The 9,884-nt window shown below is 42.3% G+C and overlaps 1 protein-coding gene across 1 annotated transcript; it reads right to left on the reverse strand.

Annotated features, from left to right (window-relative positions):
- Positions 1-563: 563 nt before the first annotated feature.
- On the reverse strand, positions 564-4,825 carry LOC122764727 (vegetative cell wall protein gp1-like). The gene is made up of 5 exons (XM_044018647.1): positions 4,475-4,825; positions 4,224-4,383; positions 4,098-4,142; positions 3,380-3,430; positions 564-1,040 (listed from the first exon to the last, which is right to left on the reverse strand). Exons 1-5 carry the CDS (start codon positions 4,516-4,518, stop codon positions 939-941), a joined length of 402 nt encoding a protein of 133 aa, XP_043874582.1. The 5' UTR covers positions 4,519-4,825; the 3' UTR covers positions 564-938.
- Positions 4,826-9,884: the final 5,059 nt, after the last annotated feature.

Here is a 9,884-nt window from a genome sequence, read left to right on the forward strand (position 1 = left end):
TTGAATACTACGAGTTTATTCTAATACTACCACTTAATTCTAGAAAGATTACTTCTTTTTTCATCTCTTCAGTTTGGCCCTAATACTCCGTTGAGCAGCAACTAGACGGACGTCACCTGCAACCAGGCGACTACCGGGTGACACCAGCTGTCAAATACACTGGTGTTCACTCACACGTGCCGTGCGTTGTCATCAAATTTCCTCTAAACATACAGACATAATCATGCTGTGTTGAAGAGGAGCTGAAACTATTGAGGTCAGCTGCTGACGTTATAAATCGGGAGGGGAAGTAGAAAGTCATTTTCCTATTGACTTCCAAGTCTCTGGTGGGTAAAAGCTACGTCGATCCTACTTCTATGCTTCACTTTTCAAACCTGAAGGCTACGTCCATGTTTGTTTATGAGCCAAACCCATGAAATCAGGTCCAGGCTAGTTAACCAGTGTTCAGTAACTCAGAACAAGTCCTTCACAGATCATTGGGACACAAACATCAGATAAATACTTCATACTTCGTATGTTCAGGACGCTCTGATAGCTTCCCGTGTACGGAGCGCTACGAGGAGCCATTTGCTGACTTTCCTCTCATTCTTTACTCTAAGGAAAGGAAAAGAAAACAACACTAGATCATTTTACACAAACCTGCAAAGACACAATCTGTTAAATAACCTTTTTTTTTTTTTTTAAACAATTACAATTGCAACAGCAGTAAAAATCCACAGCAGCAGCGCAGCTGTTGGTCATGTGTTCAAACACATTCTCAGCTGGAGACACCTCGCGTCACGCACAGCATCTTAAGGCTTTTCGGAAGTGACCCTTTGTTTTCTATAACAAGGATGCCTCTCTTCCTCTCTTCCTCTCTCTCTATATTTATATATTTTATGCCTGTGTATGACTACAGGCTGATGTAGTCGGCTTTGGTTATTTTTGACATGATATTTTCATGTCAGTCTGTGGACTTGTGGCTTTGCCGGGGGCAGCGGGGGAGGAGGACTGGGCTTGACTGGAGGTACGGGAGGAGGGTTCGGTTTGGCTCCTTTATACTGAAAAGAAAAAGAGAGATTTATGTGAAACATTTGATAAGTTTAAATGCATCAGTCCAGCCTAAAAAACGGAGGAACATCACAACTGAGGGTTGCCCCTCTTCGGTGTACCTGCAGAAATTGAATATACTACTAAGAGTAGCACTTAAGCTTAAGAGTGAGACGTTTCTATGCACTTTAGACAAGAGCCTTGCTTCACAAAGGCTGTCATCTTGCAAGCACGAGAATGGAGTATGAAGGGGCAGAAGTATGTTTGAAATCCCGATGATTTCCTAGAATACGCTGCTGTCTGTTGCCTGTGCAAACATTTCCTGTAGCAATTTTTTCGACAGGTTGAAATATTAGCGGGGAGTAATGAAACAAAGAGGAGCTGTGGCACGAAAGAGCTGCAGGAAACAGGCTGTGCACCACAGACATATGTCAGGAAACACTCCTCAGATTTATGATTAAAAAAAAATAAAAGAAAAATGTTAAAAACGAAAGTTTATTTTATTGCCACAAACACTGACTGTTTGTAATAATAGTATGTCTTGTTGGATCTAAAATATTCAGTGTGAGTGCCATTTTATAATGAATGATTAAGTAAATAGACCGAAGCAGCCTTTAAGGCAAGGGCGGGGACAGCGGGTCATATACAGCCCATGAGATGATCCCACCCGGCCTGTGACACCATACATACATTTTTCCAGTAATGAAAAAGGTCAATCTCAAGCTTGTTAAGGCTGAGAGTTTAGGTAAACAAGCAGTTTTTTCACAAGACAGAGGAGCATGTTGTGTTCTGCCTGCTCTGTGGCGCGCCAGCTAATCGCTGAGAAGCTGCAATGTCATTGAGGAGGAGGAACTGTGAAGGAGTCTTGTTGTTGCTGCCGTGGAACAGCGGGAAACAGAGTGAAATTGTTCTGTCTGTGCCTGCAGTGAAACATCCGACATTCGCCAGTATGACCCAGTTTGACATTTCTGTTCATGGAGTCACTGGCAAGTTTGATATGAGGGAGGAATTAGTGTCCTGCAGGCAACGCATGGTTCTATTAGAGGTGAGGATTTGTTTGTTATTTGGGCCAGATTATTGAGCCTAGTGTGATTATTATGATATATGTCCAATAATTTAGTCTGGCCCTACGAGGTGTAATAAAAATTTAAATGTAAATGTAAGAAAAAAACACACATGAAACTGCCGTGGGGTTTGGTTTCACTTCAACATGCATGAAAAGGAAGGTGACGTGGAGCGCATTAGTGAAGTCCTTTGGTTATAATCTTCAGTTCCGGCAACACATGCACAAATGTGTAAAAACTGCACTTCGTGATTAAATATAACCTTAAAAAGAAATATTTCCCCACATTTCCACGTCAGGGACTCTTTCTGAAGGGAAATAAAACTAATTGGGGTTAATAAACTTAAGTGGGTCATCACTTTAGATTCAATTTAGAATCCCTTACTGGTTTTGTCTTATTTGTAGAAATCCTCTTCATGCGTAAATTATTCTTTTGATTTTTGCTAAGACCGTAGTCTGACGAAGACAGGCAATCGGACAACTTGCCAACGTCTGACTCCGCCTCCAGAGGTGGCGCTGTATCTCTCTGAAAGTGAGTGTTTCCTGTTGACCTTCACGTCACAGGAAAACAAACAGTGAGCGGCGACATGGATCGTGCTGCTGTACGCGTTAGTCGTGATCCAAATTAGATCGAACACGGACCTTGTGGACGCAGTGTTGTCCCAAGAAAGACACCCCGCCGCCGTATGATTTCCGTCTCCTTCTACTTTCAGGTCAAAGACCAGGGAGGACGTTTTTCCCAAATAATCAGACTATGAATAGCATTATCCAGGTAGGTTAGTCCGACTAAGACTAGCTCGATTTTAGTCGGACTAACTTGTTTCGTCCGACTCAATTTGGACTTTTAACATGTATGTAAACGCACTGACTGACTGACTGACTGACCCGCCTGCCTGTGTGATACATGATGGTTATTTTCTTATTGGTGATTCAGACATGATGATTATCAAAGCTGTGCTCACAGCACTCTCTCTCTCTCTCTCCTCCGCTTGGCTTCAAGCAGTGAGTGTTCCGTGTGTTTTGAAGGTGGAGCTTTGACAAGAGAGCAAGACAGGAGGTGCTGGGATGTATTGGTTGCAGTGAAGCCTGCTATTTCAAACATTTACAGACTCCTACTACACTTCCCCAGGCAACTTTATTTATTGATGGCTCAGCAGATGTGAAGAGGATTTCCACAAATCACATAAAAAAAGTGCTCGTGAAACAAATTACGGGACCCCGGGTTTCTATCAAGTAACATGAATCAACTCAAAGTCTAGCAGTGAGCAGCTAAAAGGCATGACTCACCTTTGGTTTAGTCAGAGGTGGTAAAGGTTTGGCAGGAGGTTGAGGTTTTGCCTGTAGTGAAGAAGAAGAAGAAGAAGACGTCATTGAGACTTTTTGGCTTTTCACTTTTGGAAACATGTGCATGTACTCAAGGACATGTTCAAAGTTGTAATTATGCACCAGTTGCCTTTTCTACAAAATCCAGCTGTGTTTACTTGCACTCGTTCAAAAGTGAAATTGTAGATACTCTCTCTCTCTCTCTCTCCATATGTATATGTATATATATATATATATATATATATATATATGTATATATATATATACATATATATATAAATATATATATACATATGTATACATATGTATAAAGTGTATCTATATGTATGAAATGTCCACTTCTTAATTCCCCTCTTTCATTGTGAAACTCTCTCATCAAGATATCACATTACCATGAAAGCAAATCTTAACGTCACATCTCGACACCACCTGGCAGTCCGCAAGTTAAGGAGGACAGACAATTAAAAGAATTATTCTTATCAGTCTATTCTATAATTTACCAGCAACGATGAACCGGCGATAATTTGCTACAACTAACGAGGATCAGATGACTGCCAGATGTGTGTGCAGCTGAAAATAGTCACCATAAATGAACCCATTTTCTCTTCCTCGGGTCATGATCTGTTTAAGCACCACACAGTTTTACATTCACATGTACAGGGTGTTCATCTGTAAATCTTACCGGTGCAGCTTGTGAGGTAGATGACATGGAAGACACGTGTGGTGGCTGTAAACAAAAGGCACATTTGATATTTGATAAGTGAAAGAAAACAAACAAAAAACAACACGAATCATTCATTTTTCGTACCTGTGGCGCTGGTCGACTGGGTGACACAGAGACAATCAGAGGAGAGCAGACCTGCGTCGCCGTCGACTCCATGAAAGTAGGCTGACTGATCTGAGGCCTTTCTTTAACACTCGGTTCATTGAACATTGGGTTCAACTTGCCGGGAGCTGAATGCACTTTCCTGCCAACATGAGAGTCATTCAGCGGGGAGGGAACGCGGACGACGGGAAAACAGAGCTCAATACGAAACACAAGAGGCTGCACTCAAATACCTTTTGGATGTGTAGTTGTCCATGTTGTCCTTTTTACAGCACATCAGCCCTGCGATCACTACAGTGATCACTAGAAGGACGGCCAGAGCGGCACACACACCGGCTATTATCCAGTTCTGACCTGCAGGCACAGATGGGGAGATTACACATGTATAAATACACTAACTCGGTTCTCATGAGTGATGAAATTAACACGTATGTGGAGAAAAAAAGAATATGGATGGTTTATGAGCCCAATATTCCTTTTTCCTTTGAGGAGAGACGGGGTCAGAGTCCAAAGATGGGTTGTTTCTCAAAGATATATCTTGAAAATGGCTGGTTTATCTATTTGAAATGACATTAGGTATTACAGAAATGGCAGTAAAATAGTATATGGTATCTTATATTGTGCCAAAATGCATTATTTTTAATACAAATGGTGCAAGTGTAGCGGCAACGAGTTCATTAGTTGAAACTCTTTTCATTACGTTAGTTCCAGCCCATTGACACAATGGACTACATTTCCAGTTAGCAGCAGCCTTACAACCCTTCCTGTGCACTATTTTGATTAGTAGATTTCACCATAATTTGGGGAAAATGTACCATGAAGCATCTTACTAAAAATACACGTTTCATCATTACTTTGTTCTGCATTTCAAAACTGCTTAAAATGAAAACTGTTTCTCTCACTTCCTTCTCGTTCCTTTTTAAGTTTACGGTCATTTATTCTAATTCTAATGCAGCGGGAGACTGAATCACTCAGTCCCCCGCTGCATTAGAATTAGAATAAATGTGACTTTCCGTTGCACAAAATGGAACATGTGAAGAGTCCTTTGTGCACAAAATATCACAATGTCAGCCACAGTTTTCTGTTTGTCTGCGACTGTGAGCATTATGCCCCCATTATTAGGTGCCTGCAGCAACAAGGCATACTAGTGAGAACCTAGAGTTCTCACTAGAATGCATTGTGCGGAAGCACCTATTGATATTCCAACGCGCGTTTATTCCGCTTGATATTCTCGCGCCCCGCCAAAAGTTTGGCACGCTTCTCCTCCCGCAGTTTTGAGAAACCCCCAACACAAGTTATATCAAAACGTGCGCCTTGACCGGGAATCGTGTGCTATGACTTTTCTAAGACTTTCGCGTAACCATGGCGACAGAAATCGCGAAAATGTAAAATAATTTCCACTCACACAATAATGGGAAACCGAAAAAAACCAAGCCCACTTTGGAGCATCACAGTGTCGTCATACTTTAACGTAGAAACGTGGTTGGAACTTTAAACGGGTCACAAGACTTGGGACTTTTCTGACCTAAGTCAAAGTTTTGATACATGTTACGGTTTTTAAACAATCGCAGTTTACGTTTTGTACTTTTTTTTTACGTTTTCAGATTTTATAATGATTGTGTGAGTGGTTTGTGAAGTGTGTGGGCGGATCGCTAGAGTGGCCCACTCTAGCGAGATCCAGCAAAATAATCACCAAAAATCTCTAAACAAACTCTTCTCCTGCCCACAATTTTCAACCTACACTGATAATTTTTACATCAAAACGTTGCCATGGGCGTCGTCTAACCCTGTGTGCGTTTTCATGTTCATATGACTTGTAGTTTTTCTTAAAATCACCTCAAAGCGCAGACAACTCCGGTCACACTCTCCATTGACTCCCATGTTAAAATGTCTGCTTTTGAGTTCTGGGAAAATCAAGACGAGGGTGATTTTAAAACTGTGATTTCTCTGTCAATTCACGTCCGTTTGTCACAAATTTAAATGTGGGAGTTGCCGAAAGCCTCCTGACGCTCACAAACCAAAAATTTTATCTCTATCATCAACCGTTCTTGAAATATGACAACTTTAAAACATGCTGTTTTCTCTGATTTCTCTGCTGGTTTTGGAGAAATAGAGACAAGCGTATGTGTGCGTGTGTGCGTGTGTGCGTGTAAGGAGCAGAGGGGACTTTGGGAGGGGCTTGTCAGTCTCTCTGTATTCTTCCACCCAAAAGTTTGACGTCTAACTCCTCCCACAGTTTTGAGAAAACCCCCACACATGTTATATCAAAACGTGCGGCTCGACCGGGACTTGTGTGCGATGACTATTTCTAAGCGTTTCAAGTAACCATGGCGACAAAAATCGCAAAAAACTGCCATATAACTTCCACATACACATGAATGGGACACAGAGGGGCTTGTGAATCTCTCTCCCCCTCTCTCCTTTAAAACTGGGTGACTCCACCAAAAAGTACTTCCAAGGTGGATTGGATCCAAATCATATAACTTCCACATGCCGCAAGAACTGCAGGCACCCTCGAAATTTCGGCACGGAATTGCCGATCTAGTGTTAACTTGTAATCCCCCTTCAGGAAAGTTTGCCGCGCTTCTCCTCCCACAGTTTTGAGAAAACCCCCACACATGTTATATCAAAACGTGCGGCTTGGCCGGGAATGGTGTGCTATGTCTTTTCTAAGCGTTTCGAGTTACCATGGCGATAAAAATGGCAAAAAACTAAGAACTATCTTCCACTCACACAACAATGGGAAATGTGTGTGTGATGCACCAGTGACAGACTCTGTTGAGATTCAGAAATAATCAGAGAAATCCTCTAAACAAACTCCTCTCCTGCCCACAATTTCCAACCTACACGGACAATTTTTACATCAAAACGTTGCCATGGGTGTCGTCTAACCCTGTGTGTGTTTTCATGTTCATATGACTTGTAGTTTTTCTTAAAATCACCTCAAAGCGCAGACAACTCTGGTCACACTCTACATTCACTCCCATGTTAAAATGTCTGCTTTTGAGTTCTGGAAAAATCAAGACGAGAGTGATTTTAAAACTGTGATTTCTCTGTCAATTCAAGTCTGTTTGTCACAAATTTAAATGTGGGAGTTGCCGAAAGCCTCCTGACACTCACAAACCAAAAATTTTATCTCTATCATCAACCGTTCTTGAAATATGACAACTTTAAAACATGCTGTTTTCTCAGCTTTCTCTGCTGGTTTTGGAGCGATAGAGACAAGCGTTTGTGTGGGTGTGTGTGCGTGTGTTTGCGTGTGTGTGCGTAAGGAGCAGAGGGGACTTTGGGAGGGGCTTGTAAGTCTCTCTGTATTCTTCCACCCAAGACTTTGACGTCTAACTCCTCCCACAGTTTTGAGAAAACCCCCACACATGTTATATCAAAACGTGCGGCTCGACCGGGACTTGTGTGTGATGACTATTTCTAAGCGTTTCAAGTAACCATGGCGACAAAAATCGCAAAAAACTGCCATATAACTTCCACATACACATGAATGGGAAACAGAGGGGCTTGTGAATCTCTCCCCCCCTCTCTCCTTTAAAACTTGGTCTTTTAAAGGGTGACTCCACCAAAAAGTACTTGGATTGGATCCAAATCATATAACTTCCACATGCCGCAAGAACTGCAGGCACCCTCGAAATTTCGGCACGGAATTGCCGATCTAGTTAGGTGCCTGCAGCCGCAAGGCATTCTAGTCAGAACTCCCTAGAGTTCTCACTAGATTGCATTGCGTTGCAAGCATCTCTTGATATTCCACTGGCGTTTATTAGGTGCCTGCAGCCACAAGGCATACTAGTCAGAACTCCCTAGAGTTCTCACTAGAATGCATTGTGCTGCGAGCACATCTTGTAATCCTACGCGTTTATTCTTCTGGATATTCCTCATCCTCCCGTTTTTTGCCGCGCTACTCCTCCCGCAGCTTTGAGAAAACCCCAACACAAGTTATATCAAAACGTGCGGCTTGATCGGGAATCGTGAGCTATGATTTTTCAAAGACTTTCGCGTAACCATGGCGACAAAAATCGCGAAAAAGTGCCGAAATTTTCCCTATTAAAATGCATTGAAACGGCCAAAATTTGGAGAAAAACCAAGCCCGCTTTGGAGCATCACAGTGTCGTCATACTTTAACGTAGAAACGTGGTTGGAACTTTAAACGGGTCACAAGACTTGGGACTTTTCTGACCTAAGTCAAAGTTTTGATACATGTTACGGTTTTTAAACAATCGCAGTTTACGTTTTGTACTTTTTTTTTACGTTTTCAGATTTTATAATGAGTGTGTGAGTGGTGTGTAGGCGGGAGCTAGAGTGGCCCACTCTAGCGAGATCCAGCAAAATAATCACCAAAAATCTCTAAACAAACTCCTCTCCTGCCCACAATTTCCAACCTACACTGATAATTTTTACATCAAAACGTTGCCATGGGCGTCGTCTAACCCTGTGTGTGTTTTCATGTTCATATGACTTGTAGTTTTTCTTAAAATCACCTCAAAGCGCAGACAACTCCGGTCACACTCTCCATTGACTCCCATGTTAAAATGTCTGCTTTTGAGTTCTGGAAAAATCAAGACGAGGGTGATTTTAAAACTGTGATTTCTCTGTCAATTCACGTCCGTTTGTCACAAATTTAAATGTGGGAGTTGCCGAAAGCCTCCTGACGCTCACAAACCAAAAATTTTATCTCTATCATCAACCATTCTTGAAATATGACAATTTTAAAACATGCTGTTTTCTCTGATTTCTCTGCTGGTTTTGGAGAGATAGAGACAAGCGTGTGTGCGTCTGTGTGCGTGTGTTTGCGTGTGTGTGTGTAAGGAGCAGAGGGGACTTTGGGAGGGGCTTGTCAGTCTCTCTGTATTCTTCCACCCAAAACTTTGACGTCTAACTCCTCCCATATTTTTGAGAAAACCCCCACACATGTTATATCAAAACGTGCGGCTCGACCGGGACTTGTGTGCGATGACTATTTCTAAGCGTTTCAAGTAACCATGGCGACAAAAATCGCAAAAAACTGCCATATAACTTCCACATACACATGAATGGGAAACAGAGGGGCTTGTGAATCTCTCTCCCCCTCTCTCCTTTAAAACTTGGTCTTTTAAAGGGTGACTCCACCAAAAAGTACTTCCAAGGTGGATTGGATCCAAATCATATAACTTCCACATGCCGCAAGAACTGCAGGCACCCTCGAAATTTCGGCACGGAATTGCCGATCTAGTTAGGTGCCTGCTGCTGCAAGGCAAACTAGTCAGAACCCTAGGGTTCTCACTAGATTGCATTGCAGAGCAAGCATCTATTGATATTCCACTTGCGTTTATTCCGCTTATTATTCCTCTTCCTCCCGTTTTTTGCCGCGCTTCTCCTCCCGCAGCTTTGAGAAAACCCCCACACAAGTTATATCAAAACGTGCGCCTTGACCGGGAATCGTGAGCTATGACTTTTCTAAGACTTTCGCGTAACCATGGCGACAGAAATCGCGAAAATGTAAAATAATTTTCACTCATTTCCACTCACACAATAATGGGAAACCGAAAACAACCAAGCCCACTTCGGAGCATCACAGTGTCGTCATACTTTAACGTAGAAACGTGGTTGGAACTTTAAACGGGTCACAAGACTTGGGACTTTTCTGACCTAAGTCAA

The sequence above is a fragment of the Solea senegalensis genome, unplaced genomic scaffold (assembly GCF_019176455.1).
Source record: "Solea senegalensis isolate Sse05_10M unplaced genomic scaffold, IFAPA_SoseM_1 scf7180000017619, whole genome shotgun sequence".
Taxonomy (NCBI): Eukaryota; Metazoa; Chordata; class Actinopteri; order Pleuronectiformes; family Soleidae; genus Solea; species Solea senegalensis.

Coding starts and splice junctions, on each gene's coding strand:
- LOC122764727 (XM_044018647.1), bottom strand. CDS start 4,518: ATGTGCTGTAAAAAGGACAACATGGACAACTACACATCCAAAAG. Junction 4,143..4,223: donor CCAGTCGACCAGCGCCACAG/GTACGAAAAATG, acceptor TTTTGTTTACAG/CCACCACACGTGTCTTCCAT. Junction 1,041..3,379: donor CACCTCTGACTAAACCAAAG/GTGAGTCATGCC, acceptor TTTTCTTTTCAG/TATAAAGGAGCCAAACCGAA.